The sequence below is a fragment of the Oncorhynchus tshawytscha genome, linkage group LG25 (genome assembly GCF_018296145.1).
Source record: "Oncorhynchus tshawytscha isolate Ot180627B linkage group LG25, Otsh_v2.0, whole genome shotgun sequence".
NCBI classification, from domain to species: Eukaryota; Metazoa; Chordata; class Actinopteri; order Salmoniformes; family Salmonidae; genus Oncorhynchus; species Oncorhynchus tshawytscha.
The window spans coordinates 22,433,767-22,458,200 of record NC_056453.1 but is presented as its reverse complement, the minus strand read 5'-3'; the positions used below and the strand labels follow the sequence as shown (position 1 = coordinate 22,458,200).

At 44.3% G+C, this 24,434-nt stretch overlaps 1 protein-coding gene across 1 annotated transcript; it reads left to right on the top strand.

The window, feature by feature from the left end:
- The first annotated feature begins 894 nt into the window (after window positions 1-894).
- LOC112224439 (heparan sulfate glucosamine 3-O-sulfotransferase 6) lies at window positions 895-24,173 on the top strand. Its single transcript, XM_024387989.2, has 2 exons — window positions 895-1,726; window positions 22,863-24,173. Exons 1-2 carry the CDS (start codon window positions 1,221-1,223, stop codon window positions 23,479-23,481), a joined length of 1,125 nt encoding a protein of 374 aa, XP_024243757.1. The 5' UTR covers window positions 895-1,220; the 3' UTR covers window positions 23,482-24,173.
- The last annotated feature ends 261 nt before the right edge of the window (window positions 24,174-24,434 follow it).

Here is a 24,434-nt window from a genome sequence, read left to right as displayed (position 1 = left end):
AGATCCAGTTTCAGGAGTCCTTTACTCCACTTGTTTTCTTTACTCATTTACTTCCTTGTCGCTTTCATCAGCAGCAGCTGGGCTGGGTTTCGAGTACTTTGATTTCCTCCAATACTTACTGCATTCTACCTGATGAAAGAATATGTAATACCACAGATGAAATGACTGCCGACTACGATCATCAGCATCTTGTAGTCTAGCTACACTGCTCTGGCTGTAGGCCGCTGACATGAGAAAGTTGACCTGAGAGAAACTGATGGTTGTCTGTCTGCATTTTCACCATTGTCTCCTGAAGAGGGAGAAGGTTTGTTTATACAGCATGCTGGTCACACACAGACCTCCAGCTGACCACTGACTGCACCTGTCTGGCCCTGTTATAGCAGGAAGAGGTTCATTTGTGTGTCATGGCTGGGCAGGCTGGCTCCATAGGGTGTGTGGCCAAGGAGGTCTAGCAGACAGACAGGTGGCTCCATAGGGTATAGCCCCTTTTACAGCCCTGGGTGGGGACAGGGGGTAACCCCTACCCCACAGTCCACACAGACACATTGACCACAGTAAGCCCCAAACAGAGGGCTTTAAACAACACTTCACATAGACAAATCTAGAGATTTTTTAATGATCCTTTTTACATTTAAATGGCATAACACCATATTTCTAAACAAATGATTATTTCTTGGAAGATACCTATATATTATTGAATTAGCCAACATAGTCATTTAAAAAGCTATTCAATCACATTATTATTTGTGATTTATCTCAGTGTGCCAGTTATTCGTGTTATTTTCAGAATCATGGCTGAAAATGTAAAGGAGGGAATTTGACCAACAGGGCGTGGATTCACACCCAGAAGGAAAGGGGTGTGTCTGTAGTCTGGTGATGGGGGCCAGAGGGCTTCGCGCGAGCCAAGGGAGAGGAGCAGGGAGCAAGAGGGGACAAACTACGTTTCTCTGAGCACTGTGCACTTTGGACAAGTTGACATTGACACAGTTAGGCCTACAAATATTTATTTAAACTAGAGTTGTGTTATGAAGTGGATGATCAAACATATTCATGGATTTTTTTTAAGTGCGTAATGGCACGACTTCATCAAGAACGATGTTTTTATGGGTAACTTTATAAAGAAAGACCAGGCCTAATCTTTATTTTAAAACGCATTGAACTTATCTAATTTAAAAAGGCATGTTTTCTGCGTGTTACCCTCCAGCTCAGTATAGCGACTCATGGGATGTAGCAAATGGAGAGCTGTGTTCAACTTTGGACACCTGAAGGCGCAGTCCAAACTTTCCGTCTTCCTTACCATGATCATCATTTTCACTTACTTATTTTACTGTCTCTCTGGGTACTGCGAATCCTTACCTAGACCTGTATACGACCAACAGACAACTTTTATCAACAAAATCTTAGGCCTAAATGATGAACTGAAGCAACAAAAGCTCGACCCGCACAAGAACAGTTCTCCCGGCTCGGTTGTTCGCGAACTCCCCGGCTTTGACAGTGTTGACTCACTCATGCAGGGCAATGATAACGAACTGCGACCGGATAACAACATCTCTATAGCCAATAACTTCGGTAGTAAAACTTTTCCTCAGGCAATCATCATCGGAGTAAAGAAAGGAGGCACGCGCGCGCTTCTGGAGTTTCTGCGCATTCACCCGGATGTCAGAGCTGTGGGCGCCGAACCCCACTTCTTCGACAGGTTCTATGATAACGGATTGGAATGGTACAGGTAAGGGAGAGTAAGGGCTGTTTTGAATTTGAATTCAATCTGTTTTTTTTTTCTTGTATGCTTTAATTTACAGTAGTGAAAACATATTGAACATGGCCAAAAAATGGAAAGAGATATGATTTTCTATAATAAATAGCCTAATATTTCACTTGAATCAGTCAATGCAGATGACCTGATACCCAGGTAAAATCATGTTATTGCACTGTGACATAGGTGCTTGGTAAATCACAAGTCATAATTTTGTTATAATTCATCCCAAAATATTGTGTGAAGCTGCCTGTCATCACAGCCACCAAAAGAGAACAATATTCTGTGGATTTACTGTATATCAGGTGTATATTTTAGTGACTTATTATTGCAATTGATCAACTCTCCTGAACAGGCTCCTATCTTCCCAGGCTCCTATCTTCCCCTGCTTACTTCAGTGTCAGTTCATTAATATCCCCTAACGCCAAATAAGGATCCTATCTCAGAGCCCCTCGGTTCGACGGGGTATTCAGTCCCCTGCCAATAAAATGCTGTTTGTTGACGTGATGTGCTGCATTTCTAAGTGTTAGTCCCTGTGTGTGTCCCTGGGGAGCCCTCACGTCACCCATATCACCTGGTTAGGAAGAAGGCAGGAGAGCACATAAGGATGTGACACAGAGCCAAGAAGAGGGAGAAATCAATACAGTCTGTTCATGAATATTGCAGACATTGGGTACAAATGGAAACAGCATCAATGGAGGGATGAAAGTCTCCAAGCATACACCCATTTTTTTTTTTATACTAAGGATTACACAGAAAAATGCCTATAATGATGTACAGTACTCTTCCTAAGCATTGGCAGTGTAACATACATCTAATGCAAGTTACCTGACTGTACTGTTTTTCACTATAATTACTATATATTGAACAAAAATATAAAACACAACATATAAAATGTTGGTCCCATGTTTCATGTTCCATACGCACAAAAAGCTTATTTCTCTCAAATTTTGTGCACAACTTTGTTTACATCGCTGTTAGTGAGCATTTCTCCTTTGCCAAGAGAATCCATCCACCTGACAGGTGTGGCATATCAAGAATCTGATTAAACAGCATAATCATTACACAGGTGCACCTTGTGCTGGGGACAATAAAAGGCCACTATAAAATGTGCAGTTTTGTCACAACACAATGCCACAGATATTTCAAGTTTTGAGAGAGTATGCAATTGTGATGTCCACCAGAGCTGCTGCCAGAGAATTGAATGTTAATTTCTCTGCCATAAGCCGCCTCCAATGTTGTTTTAGAGAATTTGGCAGTACCTCACAACCGCAGACCACGTGCAATCCCGCCAGACCAGGACATCCACATCCTACTTCTTCACAAGTGTGATCGTCTAAGACCAGCCACCCAGATAGTTGATGCAACTGTAGGTTTGCACAACCAAAGAGTTTCTGCACAAACTATCAGAAGCCGTCTCAGGGAAGCTCATCTGCGAGCTCTTCGTTCTCACCTGGGTCTTGACCTGGTGAGAAGAAGCCGGAGAAGAAGGCAGACGTTTAACGTTCCCCCAACCGATTGTGTTTTTTTGTTCGTTTATTTGCGTTGTTTGTAACTAATTTTTTTACTTAGTTTGTGCATAATGTTGCCGCTACCATCTCTTATGACTGAAAATAACTTCTGGACATCAGGACTGCGATTACTCACCACGGACTGGCAGAATCCTTTTTTTCCTTTAACGAGTCTAATGAGCCTGACGCAATTGATATACTGCTTTCTCGGGAACAGGCCCAGATCCCCATGATTTGCTTGAAGAGGAGGCAGAGAAAAATGGGTCGACAGGCCTTCTGAGAATTCGTAGGCGATTGAATAAACCCCCACTTCCTTCCATTCTGCTAGCAAACGTGCAATCTTTGGACAATAAAATAGATGATCTACGCGGAAGATTAAACTACAGTACCAACGGGACATTCGAAACTGTAATATCTAATCATTGACACTATCAACATACAGCTGGCTGGTTATACACTGCACCGGCAGGATAGAACAGTGGCGTCTGGTAAGACAAGAGGCTGCAGACTATGCATTTTTGGAAATAACAGCTGGTGCACGATATCTAAGGAAGTCTCAAGCTATTGCTTGACTGATGTAGAGCATCTCATGACAAGCTGTTGACTACACTATCTACCTAGAGAGTTTTCATCTGTATTTTTCGTAGCTGTTTACATACCACCACAGTCAGAGGCTGGCACTAAGACAACATTGAATGAGCTGTATCATAAGCAAACAAGAAAACGTTCACCCAGAGGCGGCACTCCTAGTAGCCGGGGACTTACACTGTCACGGCTGTTGAAAGGAGCGGACCAAGGTGCAGTGTGGTTAGTGTACATGTTCTTTAATTAAGAAAAGACGCCGAACAAAACAATACACACTACAAAACAAAACCGTGAAGCTTAAGGCTAAGTGCCATAAAGAAAGTCAACTTCCCACAAAGACAGGTGGGAAAAAAGGCAGCCTAAGTATGGTTCCCAATCAGAGACAACGATAGACAGCTGTCCCTGATTGAGAACCATACCCGACAAAACATAGAAATAGAAAATCATAGAAACGCAAAACATAGAATGCCCACCCCAACTCACGCCCTGACCAAAACAAAATAGAGGCATAAAGGGATCTCTAAGGTCAAAGTGTGACAGTACCCCCCCACCCCCAAAGGTGCGGACTCCGGCCGCAAAACCTAAACCTATAGGGGAGGGCATCTATCCGCGGCGGCTGATCAGGTGCGGGACGCAAACCCCGCTCCACCGCTGGCTCACCCCACTTTGGTGGCACCTCTGGTGTGGGGACCCTCGCCGCCGACCCCGGACTGGGGACCCTCATAGTGGGCCCCGGACTGGGCACCCTCGTTGCTGGAGGCTCCGGACTGGGCACCCTCGTTGCTGGACGCTCCGGACTGAGCACCCTCGTTGCTGGAGGCTCTGGACTGGGCACCGTCAGTTGCTGGAGGCTCCGGACTGGAGACCTTCATTGCTAGAGGCTCCGGACTGAAGAACGTCGCTGGAGGCTACGGACTGGAGGACGTCGCTGGAGGCTTCGTGCCATGGATCATCACTGGAGGCTTCGTGCCATGGATCATCACTGGAGGCTTCGTGCCATGGATCATCACTGGAGGGAGGAGACATATGGGCAGTCTGGTACGTTGAGCTGCCACATGGCTCACCAGGCTGGGGAGACATACGAGAGGATTAGTTCTGGGCGCAGGCACAGGACTCACTAGGCTGGAGAGACATACAGGAGGCCCTGTCCTTGGCAGAGGCACCGGATACCCTGGGCCGTACGACTGTATTGGTGTGTTTGGACCAATCTAGTTTGTTGTTGATGTGGACACCAAGGAATTTGAAGCTCTCAACCTGCTCCACTACAGCCCTGTCGATGAGAATGGGGACGTGCTCGGTGCTCCTTTTCCTGTAGTCCACAATCATCTCCTTAGTCTTGGTTACATTGAGGGATAGGTTGTTATTCTGGCACCACCCAGACAGGTCTCTGACCTCCTCCCTATAGTCTCATCGTTGTCGGTGATGATGGTGTTGGAGTCGTGCCTGGCCATGCAGTCGTGGGTGAACAGTGAGTACAGGAGGGGACTGAGCACGCACCCCTGGGGAGCTCCAGTGTTGAGGATCAGCATGGCAGATGTGTTGCTACCTACCCTCACCACCTGGGGGCGGCCTGTCAGGCGGCCTGTCAGAAGCGTTTCAAATCGTGAGCTTCTGAGTGGCTAGGACAGGCAATCCCCATACTATTGTAGAGTACTTCATTTTTCCTGCTGTCGCGGATATGCCTGGGACAATCCTGGGGGAAAAGGCCCAAAAAACTATACAGACAATGTCTTCATCAAAAATCACTGTTTCATGATGCATCAGTGACATGGCAGGAGATGTTTCGAAAGTGAATTATAGCCAGTGAATTATATGCATTACAGCTGGATGAGTCAACAGATTTGGCGGGCCTGGCACAGCTCATGGTATATGTCTGTTACGTTTATGGGGGGTCAATTAAGGAAGACATCCTCTTTTGCAAACCTCTGGAAAAAAGGACAACATGAGAGGATATTTTTAAAGTACTGGACAGCTTTGTGACATCAAATGGACTTCGTGGTCAAGATGTGTTGGTATCTGTACTGATGGCGCAAAAGCCATGACAGGGAGACATAGTGGAGTGGTAACACGCTTGCAAGCAGTTGCTCCCGACACCACTTGGGTACACTGCAGCATCCACCGAGAGGCTCTTGCTGCCAAGGGAATGCCTGACAACTTGAAAGACGTTTTGGACACTACAGTGAAAATGGTTAACTTTGTTAAAGCAAGACCCCTGAACTCTTGGGTATTTTCTGCATTATGCAATGATATGGGCAGCGACCATGTAACGCTTTTACAACATAGAAGTTATCTGGTTATCAAGGGGCAAAGTATTGACACATTTTTTTAAACTGAGAGACGAGCTTAAAGTTTTCTTAACTGACCATAATTTTCACTTGTCTGACTGCTTACATGATGATGAGTTTCTCACACGACTGGCCTATCTGGGTGATGTTTTTTCTCGCCTGAATGATCTGAATCTAGGATTACAGGGACTCTCAGCAACTAAGAAGTTGGAGCTCTATTCTGTCTGCATTAACAAGGACAACACACAGGTCTTTCCATCATTGTCTGATTTTTGTGTGTAAAGTAACTCAAGCTTACAGATAATGTTACATGTGATATAGCGAAGCACCTTAGTGAGCTAGGTGCGCAATTACGCAGGTACTTTCCTGAAATGGCAACACAAAAAACTGGATTCATTATCCCTTTCCTATCTGAACAAGAGAGCCTCATCGAAATTGCTAGAGGGGGTACACACCCGGAGGTTGATTGTTTGACGGGGTACTGAACTATGAAAAGTTTGGGAACCACTGCTCTAGATCGACGTGTACGACAGCGTGTTCAAATTCCCGCCAATTATCCAGCAACTTTGCACAGCCATTGAAGAGGAGTGGGACAACATTCCAGAGGCCACAGTCAACAGTCTGATTAACTCTACGCGAAGGAGATGTGTTGTGATGCATTGTTTTTGGATCCACGCCCCTACCTTTTTTAATTAAGGTGTCTGTGACCAACAGATGTATTCCCAGTCATGTGAAGTCCATAGATTAGGGTTTAATGAATTTATTTCAATTGACTGATTTCCTTATATGAACTGTAACTCAGTAAAATCTTGGAAATTGTTGCATTTTGTGTTTATATTTTTATTCAGTGTAGTTTGTGAGGCCAGGCAGATGATTAGGTAGTAGCCTACATTGTGGCACTACAACAGTTACTGGCTACAGCCTTTGATGGTGTTGAGAGACCAGTGACCTTCTAACACATCTTTTAACACCGTCACAGTCCATGTAGTGCCTTGTTGCAGCTGCACAGCAGCTCTCTAGTCTCTCTTCTGTCTCACAAGTGTGGTTTTAGTCTTTCCTAATCTGACGACAGGCATTGTCAACACTGTGTGGATTGGCCTGCTGTAATGACAGGTCAGGCATTAGCTCAGACAGCTCAGGGAAACAGAGATGACATCACGTTGTGGAGTACCAGCTTGTCAGTGTAGGGTGAAGTTGCCCCAAGCCAAGGCTCTGATCTAAAGTCAGTATTGGGTATTTTCCACTAATGGTAAAGGTTAGGATTTGGGGAGGGAAAGCTGATCCTAGATCTGTGCCTAAGGGTGTGATGGTTTATTGGTTCTTATCTAAGTTGAAGTATGTAGTGCTGTGTTGGAGTAATGAGACTAGTGTCAAAGCACCCAGATCAGTCAGTCTAATCCCTTATCATTACCAGCTCCGCCCTCTCACCTCCCTCCACTCTTCTCTCCTTTGTGTGAAAGGCCTTGTATCATAATTGATGGGGTCTTTGATTTTAACCAAGGTATTACACAAGGGATTGTGATGTCTTGTATAATAACTTGTGTAACTACACAGTAACTATACTAGTAACTGATAGGAAACAGAATCGGACCTTTCAAGGCAATTCAATCGCTGTTTTATGTGTGCGGCTGACAAATAATATTCTGGCTACCAAATCAGTTATAGAGTAACTCTGTGGCATAAGGGCAATTTTATAAAGTGTTGCTATTCACATTGACATAGAATGAAGTAAAAACCCATTGGATATACATTCATATCTGGACTGGAACCACTCCAGGCACCATTTAAGTCAGCAGCATAAAGCATTTAGACTGGACTTGAAAGTATCACTTAAACATTATGTAATTTGACAGAGCTCTTAATTTCAAAGTGTATTGTTACACTGCTTTGAGTTTGAAAAGGAACACTGTCCTCTGTCTTCAGTTAGTTACCAAATAAAACACATGGACATGTTAAAAAGAAGCATTTGGAAAATTGTTTTAGAAGAAATGCTTATATGTGGAAAAAACTTGGCCTCTCGATGCATTTGGAAATGGTTATGTGGCTTTGTGGGAGAGAACATGTTTAAAGGGTTTAGCTCTTTCTACTCTTTCTGTGTGTGTGTGTGTGTGTGTGTGTGTGTGTGTGTGTGTGTGTGTGTGTGTGTGTGTGTGTGTGTGTGTGTGTGTGTGTGTGTGTGTGTGTGTGTGTGTGTTTTCATTGTGTGTGTTTCCATTGCGTGTGTGCAAGTAGCCTAAGCATTTGAGATCCAACCCAGTCAAGTGTCACATCTCCCTCTCCCCATTCTACTCTGCGATCCACCATTAAACCACACCTTTTCATGACACCATGAATATCCATTAGACATACTGTAGATGTCATTTCCAATATTGATCTGTTAAACTAGAGTTTCCTATTGATTCAGCTGTTGGTACCTTTACCAGGGCACTGCAGGGGAGGTTCCTTAACTGCTGAATATTCAATCTTGTTGACAAGGTGTCGTTGATCCTTCAACCACTGACATTTATACCCTATACATACTGTGAAGACTTTGAAACGTGTGGGGATTGGGAGGACAGGGTTCTTCAGAAGTATATTTTCTTGCATAATTCAGTGTAGCATTGGTCACAGTATGCAGACAGGAATGTCCAGCTCTTATTTCTTAACTGCCTTTTTAAAAAATCAATCACAAGGGATTCTTCCACTGCTGAATTCCCAGGCACATTTTTAAGGTTTTGAAGTAGTGTTAGAGACAGAGAGAGAGAGTTCTTTGGCCCAACGAAAAGATTTTGGGAGGGCCTTTCATGGTCAAAGTGTCTCTGAAATAAATCAAATATATAGAATTGGACTGAACAAAGGAGACTTTGTTTCCCTGACAAGGTCCACTGGTCGGCTAGTCTGTGTCATTATTTCAGGCTATGGCGGTGTACATGCATGGCATGCTTTCAAGACACCAAAGGAATGTCTTCAAGACGGATGTCAATATGCAAAAAGAAATGGGGAAAATATAACTGAATAATCAAACATGATTTGATAAATTGGGTTGGGATGGGTATGGATTTTCAATCTGGAGAAAAACCTAATCGCCCAACTCAATATTTTGACAGCTCGTCATTGGACGATCTTTCACCTTCCGTATGTTATGCCCTATCCAATCAGATGATAGTTAATGAAATAAAGGGACATGTATAGGAGATGTGAAAATGATAACAATATGAGTATTTAGTATTGGACGAATGAAAAAGTCCATCGGACTTCCTTTCCAACCTTCTTAGTGTGATAGAACAAGCGACTGCCTATTTCAAATCAATGTCCTCAATAGCCAGATGCCTAACCTAATTAGGTCTATATACATTATTAGCTAACTGATCATTTGCTCAGTGAATAGAACTACATGGCAATGTATTAGTTCAAAAGGACTTAGTTAAAATGCTGCTCCCTATACAGTTGACCAATTACCGCAGCATTCTCACATACTGTATATTAATATTGTTGTGGAGATTTCTAAGCTCAGTGTGACAAAAAGGTATGTTTATTTTTTAACTAGCAGATGTAAGCTACTTGGATGCTCATTTACTATAATAATGTAAGACTAACCCAGGGATGTTTTCACTAGCCTACCTTCTTTCCCCTCATTATAAACTAATCCATTTTAACCAGATAGAGCAACAGAACTATGACAGTATTGATCCAGTAGCCTGGGTTCCTGTCAGCCTGCAGGTCTCTAACACGACTCCCAGGTTACAGTGACTGATTAGGGTTTATGTTTGGTGGAGTGTAAAAAATGATCCCCCACTCCGTCCCTCCCGACCTCATCCTCCCATGTCCCTGTCACAGCAAGATGGATGTCACAGCTATAACAACCTCACATAGCACTACACCTCTTTGGAATCATAATACACATCCAGTCAGCGCCGAAAACCAGAGGGAAATGTCTTCTGTTTTCTGTAAAGCTGTGATTATAAATTTGTGGACTAATGACATTTTAGTTATCAGAGACTGTAGTAGGCCTAGTCATTGTAGCGACTGTAGGATAGTGATACAAGTGTGACAGTCGAAAAGGGCAGTTTTGTTTTTGCACCAACACCAGAGTTGCTCTGTTTAGTTACACAAGGGATGAATCCCTACACTTCAAACTGTCTAAACTTATCTTAACCAGGGCCCAGTCCCAATCAGAGTCTGCTTATTTGCTCTAGTCTATCAACAAGGGCGGTTATTGGATTATAATTCATCCAGGAGCTGTCTGGCGCATAATTTTACCCAGGACCCTTTAGGTTGACCCTCTACCCACATCACCCAGCATACCATCTTCTGTTTTAGCCTGTCTGGAGAGGCTGGTAAATCATTGACAGCTCAGTGTGTATTGTTGTCTCAGCCGTGGCCTCTGCCTTCTGCCCTGCCTGACCATCTCTGTTTAATAACTGACTGACCGACTGACCGTCTGGCTGGGTGGGTGAGAGGGTAAGGAGGGCAGAAGGGTGAGGGTGAAGTGGAGAGAGCGTGAGAGTAGCGAGTAGACTCGCTACAGGAATCATAGGAACACACCTTTCTTTGTTATGAAAAGCAGATAAGGAAACATTTTATGGGTTGTCTTTAATAATGTAACACAAATTGGTTTCCTGGACAATAGTTATGTTTAATTGTGAGGAAATGTGACTGATTAAAATGAGAAATCTGTCTGAAGGAGAACTCTGTCCTTTTCAGTTCAGAATCTGAACATTATCTAGGAAGTTCAAAAAAAGAAATCTGAAAACCAAATAAATGCTTTCTCATATGCCAACATCGCTCTCTCTCTCTCTCTCTCTCTCTCTCTTTCTCTCGCTCTCTGCTGTGCTGTGTGTTTTAGAGACTCTCTCTGTTGTGCTGTGTGTTTTAGAGACTCTCTCTCTCTGTTGTGCTGTGTGTTTTAGAGACTCTCTCTCTCTCTGTTGTGCTGTGTGTTTTAGAGACTCTCTCTCTCTGTTGTGCTGTGTGTTTTAGAGACTCTCTCTCTCTCTGTTGTGCTGTGTGTTTTAGAGACTCTCTCTCTCTCTCTCTCTGTTGTGCTGTATATTTTAGAGACTCTCTTTCTCTTACACACAAAAACACACACACAATTTACTGGGTCAGGATTGGCCCCTTAATGACAAACACTATCTTTCCCAGCAGCTGCAGGCCCTGTGTTCTGCCAACTGTAATCCCATTCCTCAGTTAAAACAAGTCAAGGATGGGCTACAACCACAAGGAGTGGGACATTTAACAATTTAGGAAGTGGCATTCACTGCAGTCCAGTATTGAGTCTTCTCATTGGTCTAGAGTTGGGAAGACACCAGATGGCCAATCGCTGAAGTCCATTAGAGAGTTCTGAGGTGTACTTGTAATTTCAATTCATTTGGAAAAGGTAGGTAATTCATGGGGAAAAAAAATTAATGGAAAATAATTTTTCCCTCACCAACAGTGTTACGGTAGCAGACGCTGGGGAAAGAGTAATGCAGCATGATGTATACCAGTGGAGGCTGCTGAGGGGAGGACGGCTCATTATAATGGCTGGAACGGATCAAATGGAATGGCATCAAACACATGGAAACCATGTGTTTGATGTATTTGATACCATTCCACCTATTCCGCTCCAGCCATTACCACGAGCCCGTCCTCCCCAATTAAGGTGCCACCAACCTCCTGCTATCCACCTCCATTGCCGACAGAGATGGCTGCCTCGCTTCGCGTTCTTCGGAAACTATGCAATATTTCATTTTTTAATGTAATATTTCTAACACTGTTACCCCAGGAAATCTGAAGTCTTATTACATACAGCCGGGAGGAACTATTGGATATAAGAGCATAGTCAACTTACCAACATTATGACCAGGAATGCGACTTTCCCGAAGCGGATCCTCTGTTTGGTCCACCACCCAGGACAATGGATTGGATCCCAGCAGGCGACCCAAAACAACGACGCCGCAGAAGGGGCAGACGGAGCGGTCTTCTGGTCAGGCTCCGTAGACGGGCACATCGCCCACCGCTCCCGAGTATACTACAGTACTTGCCAATGTCCAGTCTCTTGACAACGAAATCCGAGCAAGGGTTGCCTTCCAGAGAGACATCAGAGATTGCAACATTCTCTACTTCACGGAAACATGGCTCACTCAGGATACGTTATCAGAGTCAGTACAGCCATCTGGTTTCTTCACGCATCGCGCCGACAGAAACAAACATCTCTCTGGTAAGAATTGCGGGGGTGTATGCCTTATGATTAACGAGTCGTGGTGTGATCATAACAACATACAGGAACTCAAGTCCTTTTGTTCACCTGACCTAGAATTCCTTACAATCAAATGCCGACTGCATTATCTACCAAGAGAATTCTCTTCGATTATTATCACAGTCGTGTATATTCCCCCCCAAGCAGACACCTCGACGGCCCTGAAATATCTTCATTGGACTCAATGTAAACTAGAAACCACATATCCCAAGGCTGCATTTATTGTAACTGGGGATTTTAACAAGGCTAATCTGAAAACAAGGCTCCCTAATTTTTATCAGCATATCGAATGTGCGACCCGGGCTGGCAACATCCTGGATCATTGTTACTCTAACTTCATCGACGCATACAAAGCCCTCTCTCGCCCTCCTTTCTGCAAATATGACCACGACTCCATTTTGTTAGACAGAAACTAAAACAGGAAACGCCCGTGCTCAGGTCTGTTCAACTCTGGTCCGACCAATCTGATTCCACGCTTCAAGATTGCTTCGATCACGTGGACTGGGATATGTTCCAGATAGCGTCAAACAACAACATTGATGTATACGCTGATTCGGTGAGCGAGTTTATTAGCAAGTGCATCAGTGATGTTGTACCCACGGCGACTATTAAAACCTTCCCCAACCAGAAACCGTGGGTTGAGGGCAGCATTCACACAAAACTGAAAGCGCGAACCACTGCTTTTAATCAGGGCAAGGCGACCAGAAACATGACCGAATACAAACAGTGTAGCTATTCCCTCCGCAAGGCAATCAAACAAGCTAAGCGTCAGTATAGAGACAAAGTAGAGTCGGAATTCGACGGCTCAGACACGAGAGGTATGTGGCAGGGTCTACAGTCAATCACGGACTACAAAAAGAAAACCAGCCCCGTTGCGGTCCCCAATGTCTTGCTCCCAGACAAACTAAACAGCTTCTTTGCTCGCTTTGAGGAATATACAGTGCCACCGACACGGCCCGCTACCAAAACCTGCAGGCTCTCCTTCACCACAGCCAACGTGAGTGAAACATTTGAACTTGTTAACTCTCGCAAGGCTGCTGGCCGAGACGGCATCCCTAGCCGCGTCCTCAGAGCATGTGCAGACCAGCTGGCTGGTGTGTTTATGGACATATTCAATCAATCCCTATCCCAGTCTGCTGTTCCCACATGCTTCAAGACGGCCACTATTGTTCCTGTTCCCAAGAAAGCTAAGGTAACTGAGCTAAACTACTATCGCCCCGTAGCACTCAATTTCGCCATCATGAAGTGCTTTGAGAGACTAGTCAAGGAACATATCACCTCCACCCTACCTGACACCCTAGACCCACTCCAATTTGCTTACCGCCCCAATAGGTCCACAGACGACGCAATCGCAATCACACTGCACATTGCCCTAACCCATCTGTACAAATCAAATCAAATCAAATTTTTTTTTTTTGTCACACATACACATGGTTAGCAGATGTTAATGCGAGTGTAGCGAAATGCTTGTGCTTCTAGTTCCGACAATGCAGTAATAACCAACAAGTAATCTAACTAACAATTCCAAAACTACTGTCTTATACACAGTGTAAGGGGATGAAGAATATGTACATAAGGATATATGAATGAGTGATGGTACAGAGCAGCATAGGCAAGATACAGTAGCTGATATCGAGTACAGTATATACATATGAGGTGAGTATGTAAACAAAGTGGCATAGTTAAAGTGGCTAGTGATACATGTATTACATAAGGATGCAGTCGATGATATAGAGTACAGTATATACGTATGCATATGAGATGAATACTGTATTGTCCTCAAAGCGGGCAAAAAAGTTATTTAGTCTGCCTGGGAGCAAGACATCCTGGTCCGTGACTGGGCTGGATTTCTTCCTGTAGTCCGTGATTGACTGTAGACCCTGCCACATGCCTCTTGTGTCTGAGCCGTTGAATTGAGATTCTACTTTGTCTCTGTACTGACGCTTAGCTTGTTTAATAGCCTTGCGGAGGGAATAGCTGCACTGTTTGTATTCAGTCATGTTACCAGACACCTTGCCCTGATTAAAAGCAGTGGTTCGCGCTTTCAGTTTCACACGAATGCTGCCATCAATCCACGGTTTCTGGTTAGGGAATGTTTTGATCGTTGTTATGGGAATGACATCTTCAACGCACGTTCTAATGAACTCGCACACCGAATCAGCGTATTCGTCAATGTTGTTATCTGACGCAATACGAAACATCTCCCAGTCCACGTGATGAAAGCAGTCTTGGAGTGTGGAGTCAGCTTGGTCAGACCAGCGTTGAACAGACCTCAGCGTGGGAGCCTCGTGTTTTAGTTTCTGTCTGTAGGCAGGGATCAACAAAATGGAGTCGTGGTCAGCTTTTCCGAAAGGGGGGCGGGGCAGGGCCTTATATGCGTCGCGGAAGTTAGAGTAACAATGATCCAAGGTCTTTCCACCCCTGGTTGCGCAATCGATATGCTGATAAAATTTAGGGAGTCTTGTTTTCAGATTAGCCTTGTTTCATCACACCATGTCTTGTTAGTCATAAGGCATACACCCCCGCCCCTCTTCTTACCAGAAAGATGTTTGTTTCTGTCGGCGCGATGCGTGGAGAAACCCGCACCGCCTCGGATAGCGTCTCTCCAGTGAGCCATGTTTCCGTGAAACAAAGAACGTTACAGTCACTGATGTCCCTCTGGAATGCTACCCTTGCTCGGATTTCATCAACCTTGTTGTCAAGAGACTGGACATTGGCAAGAAGAATGCTAGGGAGTGGTGCACGGTGTGCCCGTCTCCGGAGTCTGACCAGAAGACCGCCTCGTTTCCCTCTTTTTCAGAGTCGTTTTTTTGGGTCGCTGCATGGAATCCACTCCGTTGTCCTGTTTGTAAGGCAGAACACAGGATCCGCGTCGCGAAAAACATATTCTTTGTCGTACTGATGGTGAGTTGACGCTGCTCTTATGTTCAGTAGTTCTTCTCGACTGTATGTAATGAAACCTAAGATGACCTGGGGTACTAATGTAAGAAATAACACGTAAAAAAACAAAAAACTGCATAGTTTCCTAGGAACGCGAAGCGAGGTGGCCATCTCTGTCGGCGCCGGAAGTTACTTGGACAAGAGGAATACCTGTGTAAGAACGTTGTTCATAGACTACAGCTCAGCATTTAACACCATAGTACCCTCAAAACTCGTCATTAAGCTTGAGACCCTGGTTCTCGACCCCACCCTGTGCAACTGGGTCCTGGACTTTCTGACGGAATGCCCCCAGGTGGTGAGGGTAGGTAACAACCACTCCACTTCGTTGATCCTCAACACTGGGGCCCCACAAGGGTGTGTTCTCAGCCCTTTCCTGTACTCCCTGTTCACCCATGACTGCGTGGCCATGCACGCCTCCAACTCAATCATCAAGTTTACAGATGACACTACAGCTGTAGGCTTGATTACCAACATTGACAAGACGGCCTACAGGGAGGAGGTGAGGGCCCTCGGAGTTTGGTGTCAGGAAAATAACCTCACACTCAACGTAAACAAAACAAAGGAGATGATCGTGGACTTCAGGAAACAGCAGAGGCAGCACCCCCCTATCCACATCGACGGGACAGCAGTGAAGAAGGTGGAAAGTTAAGTTCCTTGGCGTACACATCACAGACAAACTGAATTGGTCCACCCACACAGACAGCGTGGTGAAGAAGGCACAACAGCAACAGTGTCTCTTCAACCTCAGGAGGCTGAAGAAATGTGGCTTGTCACCAAAAACACTCAAACTTTTACAGATGCACAATCGAGAGCATCCTGTTGGGCTGTATCACCGCCTGGTACGGCAACTGCCCCGCCCACAACCGTAAGGCTCTCCAGAGGGTACTGAGAGACTGAAAAACAGCTTCTATCTCAAGGTCATCAGACTGTTAAACAGCCATCACTAACATTGAGGGGCTGCTGCCAACATACTGACTCAAATCTCTAGCCACTTAAGAATTAAAAATTGGATGTAGTAAATGTATCACTAGTCACTTTAAACAATGCCACTTCATATAATGTTTACATACCCATTACTCATCTCATATGTATAAACTGTACTTTATACCACCTACTGCATCTTACCTATGCCGTTCGGCCATCACTCATCCATATATTTATATGTACATATTCTATTCATTCCTTTACACTTGTGTGTATAAGGTAGTTGTTGTGAAATTGTTAGATTACTTGTTAGATGTTACTGCATGTTCGGAACTAGAAGCACAAGCATTTCACTCGCATTAACATCTGCTAACCATGTGTATGTGACCAATAAAATGTGATTTGATTTGATGTATAGTATTAGATGATAATGTTTAACTTTGGTTCAAAAGGGCTTTTCTTTTATGAAGTGCACAGAAAAACACACTTCAACCTGGCTCAGAGAATCATTAGAAGCCCTTGTGAAATATTCATTTAGAACAAGAAGTATAGTACTGTTTTAAAGGTGGAGGTTCTCTTAAAAACAGGGTTTCTGTAGTTCTTTGTAACGAATGACTACAGTGCAGTGCATGCTTTCACACTGAAACCCTCTAAGTAAGTTAACCAATCTAATTATTACAGTAACTACACAACTACACAGGCTGAGGGAGGAAGGAGGAAGGAAGTGACCCTCCAGTTATCTGTCCATCTCTCTCTTCCTCCTCATCTTGTCTGTTCATCTGTTCATCTCAGGGTGTGGGCCCCTGGCCCATGGTCACCCACTGATAAAGTTGCACAGCTAACAGCTAACCCACTGTGGGCCAGGCAGGAACACAGGCTGATTTTCCCATTCGATAAGACGGAGGGGTGCAATTACAGCAAGGAACACACTTTTTTTCCGTCTTTGTCTCTCACACATAGTCTCCCGTCTCTTGCTCTCTCACCCTATTATCTCTCCAATTCTCTCTCTCTTTTTAATTCTGGAGTTGGAATGTCAGGCTTTATCCTGCAGTAGACAGTCTGGAGGCTTGAGCTGTTTCCCCCTTTCTCTCTCTCTGTCTGTCTGTCTGTCTGTCTGTCTGTCTGTCTGTCTGTCTGTCTGTCTGTCTGTCTGTCTGTCTGTCTGTCTGTCTGTCTGTCTGTCTGTCTGTCTGTCTGTCTGTCTGTCTGTCTGTCTGTCTGTCTGTCTGTCTGTCTGTCTGTTTCTCTCTCTCTGTCTCTCTCTGTCTCTCTCTCTGTCTGTCTCTCTCTCTCTGTCTCTGTCTCTCTCTCTTTCTGTCTCCCTACACTGTCATCTCTCTCTCTCTCTCTTTCTGTCTCTCTCTACACTGTCATTATCTCTCCCGAGGAAACTGCGAGACCGCTTCCCACTGACTCTTCTCAAAGTTGCCTGCTGTAATAATCTCTGTATTAACAGTCATGTTCACTTTTCCCCCTCGTAGACACATTCTTTAGGTCTTTCTTACCGACCTACCTCACTGATGTAGGCCTAAACCTCCTCAACAAATAGAACTCTCACCACTCTCTGGCTGCTGTATGAAACCAGTGTGGGAGTGTAGTCCGACAGCCTTGGTGTGTACGTTACAACATTAGACTCTACTATGCTATGCTACTGTACTGCGCGCGCACACACACACACACACACACACACATTTTATTGGTCTCTTTGTTGTTTCCTGCTGACTTTGACTTCTAATTACTCTTCACTAACTCCTGAGGCCTCCATTTTCTTCTCCCAGGAATGACAAGCCTCTCTCTCTGTAGAGTAGCAGACTACTGAGTCTAACGCAGGGGACAAAGAGTCAAAGGCATGTCTCAGCTCTCAGAGGCAACATGCCCTGTGTTTAAGCCTCCAGATGACATTTAACTTGTAGTGACAGAAATGCAGTCCCCCAGAGATGGGAATTGGTTGACAAAATGTCTTCTCAACATTCCTGCACACTGTGTGTACTCATAATGTAACTTGCAATGTCCTATGGAAGTATCCCTGATAAAATAAGTAGAGAGAGGGAGAGAGAGATGCTGAGCTGAAGACATCTTGCGTTATAAGCATCCCCTGTGGGCCCGATGGTCACACCCACTGAATCATAAGTGTCTGCCTCTGACCTTCAGGGTGGAAAGGACAAAGTCCTCTCCCAGAGGGGTCTGGCGGGGATCACAGAGTAAAGTTACACAGAGTCAAGATAGATCACCGCATACAGGGTCTAAGTCCGGGGACCAACAGGGAAAACTCTTCCTACCCAGCAACAAATCTTTATATCCTCTACTGCATTTCACACACGTGCTCATGCTGGTACAAACATTTGCATGTGTGAGCATTCACACAGACACACACAGAGACAGACACAGACACACACACAGAGAACCTCAGCCTGTCCTGCTGGTAACAGTGCAGAGTGTTAGCTGCTCCTGCATAAGGGCATAAGGGTGTGTGCGTGCATGCCCATATGTTTGTGTTTGTGTGTGCGTTGGGTGGGTGGGTGTGTCTAGGTGTGTTCTTCTGAGAGTGTGGCCAACTTTTAAATCAAAGCTCCTGTCCTATGTTTACACACATGGGTTCTTACTGTATGACACACAGGGGAGAGGAGAGCTAACACTGGGAAGGCAAATAAGAGTTAAAAGCCCAGGTTGGAGCACTTTGTGTGTGTGTGTGTGTGTGTGTGTGTGTGTGTGTGTGTGTGTGTGTGTGTGTGTGTGTGTGTGTGTGTGTGTGTGTGTGTGTGTGTGTGTGTGTGTGTGCGCGTGTGTGTGTGCATGTATGTGTGTGTGCATGTATGTGTGTATGCGTGTGCGTGCGTGTGTCAATCTGTTTGAGGTGTTTGAAAAATGAAAAAATTCTCTTCCACCCCACAGCCATCCACACGTACTTTGTGCTCCCTCAGATGTTGGAGATGCATGACGCCCCTACACACACACGCATGCTAATGCCCATATGCTGCGTTTTACAAGCGAGCTCACCTACTTAGTACAAAAACGATCAAGTCAATATTTGTCAACATTAAAGTTTCCACAATTAGTGTGTAGCTTGTCTTTTCCCCTTGTTTTTGAGATGACATTGACACACACTCAGGTTGGTGTACTTAGTTCAGTCTTTACAATACGGTCATAAACAGTAGCCTATCAACCTGAGGTATTTTACAACAGGGCCTAATAGAGCTGAGGGCCACCCAGACGGTGAGTACAGCAGGTCTATAGAGATAAACACACATCTGTGGACCCTCTGACCTGCATTCTTGCTCCAGATGCTAACAGTGCTACCACTAGGCTAAGGTGTGATTAAAACAAACAGCAGATCACTTAGCTAGTCTCCGCTAACCTGGCTGCCGTTGGAAACCATACAGAGAGCAACAACATTTGACAAAGAACCACAACAGCAATTGAATAGGTATACACTCTAGTATATGGGTCTCACTTTAATACTGTGAGATAAGGCTGGCTAGGTTAATGTGTGTCTCTCCCTCCCTCCCACTTGGGTTTGTGTTGTAGCCAGAGAGTTCCGTGATTACAGAACAGTGTTTTGGAGGTTCCCGGGTGGTGCGGTGGTCTAAGACACTGCATCTCAGTGCTAGAGGCGTCACTACAGACCCTGGTTCGATTCCAAGCTGTATCACAACTGGCTCTGTTTGGGAGTCCCATAGGGCGGCACACAATTGGCCCAGCGTCGTCCGGGTTTGGCCCGGGGTAGGCCATCATTGTAAATAAGAATTTGTTCTTAACTGACTTACCTAGTTAAATAAATAAAACATTTAAATAAAGAATTTAAACATGATGGCAATGGAAGCAGGGACAGTCCAGCATGGATGCCATTAGCCTGTTTGGTCAGAATTAAACATTCAGTTGCTGTTGAGTACACACTACACAAACAGACTGTCACCTCCGTATGGCAGGCCAAAATAATTAGAGAGAGCAAAAGAGAGCAAAATTATCAAATTAAATAAGTATAATTATTTAGTTGTAGTGGTAGTGGTAGTTGTAAAGAAAAGGGTCTCCTTTATATATTGAAATGAACAGAGTTATGAAGTGATAGAATTATAGCACAATGCTGTCCTATGTAACTGATCAGCCACCGTGGGAGTTGTTCAGAACAGAGGAAGACAGGAGAGAATGTGTAGAGATATGTCCCTCTAAAGCTGAATCCCAGTGGAGTTGTTGCTCTTGAAAGGAGGTTTTCTGTGTTACTATTTGACCTCTTACATTGTAATATTAATATCAACATGCTATAGGCCTAGTTGGGGTGAGCCAATGAAACATGATCTACATTCCTTTTTCTCTTACTTAACCTTTATTGAACCAGGAGATCCAATTGAGGTAGATCCTCTCTAAAAACCTAACACCTAACAGATTCCGTTACTGTGGTATGAGTGTTGTCTGTATACCTGATCCTCATATCCACTCATACCCAGGCTGTAGTAAAAAAAAAGAGGTGGTCTGTTGTAAAAACATAAGCCATGTTTTCAGGATTAGCTTCATGGCACATTCGTGGTGGGGATGTCAGATTTGGATCAGAGAGGAGTATGTTCCTCACACAGCTCAGGCCAGAGCCCTGCATTTAGAGACCAGAGACCAACCACGTTGATGACAGCTTTTGGATTGTGTCTCAAATGGCACCCTATTCCTTATAGAGTGCACAAATTCAATTCAGAGCCCTAGTGCACCGTACTATAGTGAATAGGATGCCATTTGAGACCCAACCTCAGTCTCTACCACATGGCTATGCTATGGGGGGAACCATCCGTGGAAATTAAATGAGGGATTTTCTGAGGAGTTGGAACGTTCCTTCATGCTTGGATTTCTAAAACATAAACCCGCCGTGAGATTTGAATCCCCTCATTTTAAATTAAATGAAGGTGGTCCTTTTCTGAGGAGAGTTGGAAGGATTCCTGTTTTGTGTCCTTAGGATTCTAAAATGGAACTTCTGGGATTCCACTTTAAATAGTCTTCCAACATTAGGTTCCAGCTGCTAAAGGACATGTTTTTAAAGGTTAAATAATGGTTAAATAAAATTAAAATAAAACTATTTGAAGACTATTAACTGTCTTTCATCTCTGTAGCTCATCATCAGATTCTTTACTGCTAATCTGGGTGCAGGTCTATTTCTCATTTGTTGGCTAAAGTAGAGTCAGACTGGTGCTGGTCTGTTGGGGAGTTTATTGCAGTGCCCGTGGTATACGATAGGCAGTGCACGGTATGGTATACAGTGCATTCGGAAAGTATTCAGACCCCTTGACTTTTTCCACATTTTGTTACATTACAGCTTTATTCTTAAATGGATTACATAGTTGTTTCCCCCTCATCAATCTACACACAATACCCCACAATGGCAAAGCAAAATCAAGTTTTTATACATTTTTGCAAATGTATTAAAAATACAAAATATTCAGACCCTTTACTCAGTACTTTGTTGATTACAGCCTAGAGTCTTCTTGGCTACAAGCTTAACACACTTGTATTTGGTGAGTTTCTCCCATTCTTCTCAAACTCTGTCAGGTTGGATGGGGAGCCTCGCTGCACAGTTATTTTCAAGACTCCCCAGAGATGTTCGATCGGGTTCAAGTCCAGGCTCTGACTGGGCCACTCAAGGACATTCAGAGTCTTGTCCTGAAGCCACTTCTGCATTGTCTTGGCTGTGTGCTTAGGGTCATTGTCCTGTTGGAAGGTGAACCTTCGCCCCAGTCTGAGGTCCTGAGCGCTCTAGAGCAGGTTTTCATCAAGGATCTCTCTGTACTTTGCTCCGTTCATCTTTCCCTCAATGATGACTTTCCAAATCATGTCCAATCAATTTAATTTACCACAGTTGGACTCCAGTCAAGTTGTAGACACATCTCAAGGATGATCAATGGAAACAGGATTCACCTGAGCTCAATTTCGAGTCTCATAACAAAGGGTCTGAATACTTCTGTAAATCATTCTAAAAACCTGTTTTCGCTTTGTCATTATGGGGCATTGTGTGTAGATTGATGAGGGATTTAAAAAAAACATAACGTAACAAAATGTGGAAAAAGTCAAGGGGTGTGAATACTTTCCAAATGCAATGTTATTTGTCCAGGCAGCCTGGGCTCAGCCCAGCTCTCAGCCTAGCTCTCAGGCTACCTCTCAGCCTAACTCTCAGCCTAGCTCTCAGTCTAGCTCTCAGCCTACCTCACAGCCTAGCTCTCAGAGATGCTCTGACAGGCTTGTGAAGGAGGAGGAAGTCCTGTGGAAATGACTTTTCACTGGTTATTATGGTTTTGTGGTTTCCCTTAAGCACCCACTCATTGACTTCCTCTCCATCTGACATGCATTTCAGCGAGGCCAGCGTCTAATGTAGATGTTTATATTGATGTAATCACAGACCTAACCAACTAATTACAAAGCTAAATCAGAAGCCCTCAAGGCTGGGGAGCATCAAAGGGGACTGTTGGAACCCTCCAATGACGCATGGAATATCCATATTCCATAAAATGTTGTAATATTAAACATGTGGAAACAGATCTGGTCGTGTTTATGACACACAAACCAGGTTCCAAAGGTCTTAAAGTTTGTTGCATTCCCAGAAGCTGTTAGTATGTAAGTTTACCAAATGTTTGGGAACCACTAATCAAATCTTTCCTCTTCTCTCCTCTCAGAAACTTGATGCCTCGGACGTTGGAAAGCCAGATCACAATGGAGAAGACACCAAGCTACTTCGTCACCAAGGAGGCTCCTCGGCGTCTCTTCGCCCTGAGTCGTCATACCAAGCTGATCGTGGTGGTCCGAGACCCCGTGACCCGGGCCGTGTCCGACTACACCCAGACGCTGTCCAAACAACCCGGCCTTCCGTCTTTCCAGAGCCTGACCTTCCGGAACTCCACCACGGGCCTCATCGACACCTCCTGGAGCGCCGTGCGCATCGGGATCTACGCCAAGCACCTGGAGAACTGGCTGCGCTACTTCCCCCTCTCGAAGTTCCTCTTCGTCAGCGGGGAGCGGCTGGTGACGGACCCGGCCGGAGAGATGGGCAGGGTGCAGGACTTCCTGGGGCTGAAGAGGTTGGTCACGGACAAACACTTCTACTTCAACCAGACCAAGGGTTTCCCCTGCCTGAAGAAGCCTGAGGGGAGCAGCAGGCCACGCTGTCTGGGGAAGTCTAAGGGAAGGCCTCATCCACAGATCTCTCCAGAGGTGCTGCTCAGGCTCAGGGAGTTCTATAGGCCATTCAACATGAAGTTTTACCAAATGACAGGCCATGACTTTGGCTGGGACTGATGGAAATGGGATGGGATAGAGCATAGACATGTGTCTCCAGAGGATCTACAGGCCTTGTAATGGCCACTTAACCTGAGGTTTTGCCAAATGACAGGTCCTCGTGACTTCGGCTGGGACTGGTGGAAACAGACAGACTAGTATATTTTGGTTTTTAAAGAGAGGGTTTAAATCTCCTTGTATAAACAGATGTGATTTTCCTAGTATGATTGTTGTGTCGCTGCAATGTAATAAAAAATAAATATTCTGACAAAACTGCTCCATGAGCCAAATATTCATCCCAAATATGCTAATACTATTTCAATAAACTAGACTACAATAAGCCAAGTGCATTTCTAAAAGAATTTTATTAATGACAGATAATTTTTACTGTTATCCCATTCTCATGTTTGAAAATGCAATCGCAAAGATGTTTAGGTGACATTATTATTAACAAAGCAGAAGACTATTACTGGTATAAATGCTGGACTATGTACTATTTTTTTGTTAACAAAATACATTACTGATTTACTCTGTGTGCTGTAAAATTGCTATTATTTATGTTGCAAGTGTTATGCTATTGAGAATTGTGGTCTGTATCTGTATCTGTATCCCTTATCTTTCTTCATTGTTTGTTTCATACCAAACTCATAAACTGTATCCCTCCTTGACTGTACATTTCTGGAAGCATAATTTATTAAAATGACAATGTTTGAGATGTTTTATCTACTACTTTTGTATTTAAAGATGCTGATATTACTAAAGCCTTTATTCTAAAATGGACACCCTTTTATCATCATATAAATCAACATTTCAGTATGAAATGCCTTTCGATGAAATATCCACACCATATGATACACTGTTCAGTCACACCAGACCACAGAGAGGGAAGGCAGATAGGGTGGTGTGTGTAGGTGGTGGTCATACGGCCCTGTAGGTGGTGGTCATGGTGGTCATACGGCCCTGTAGGTGGTGGT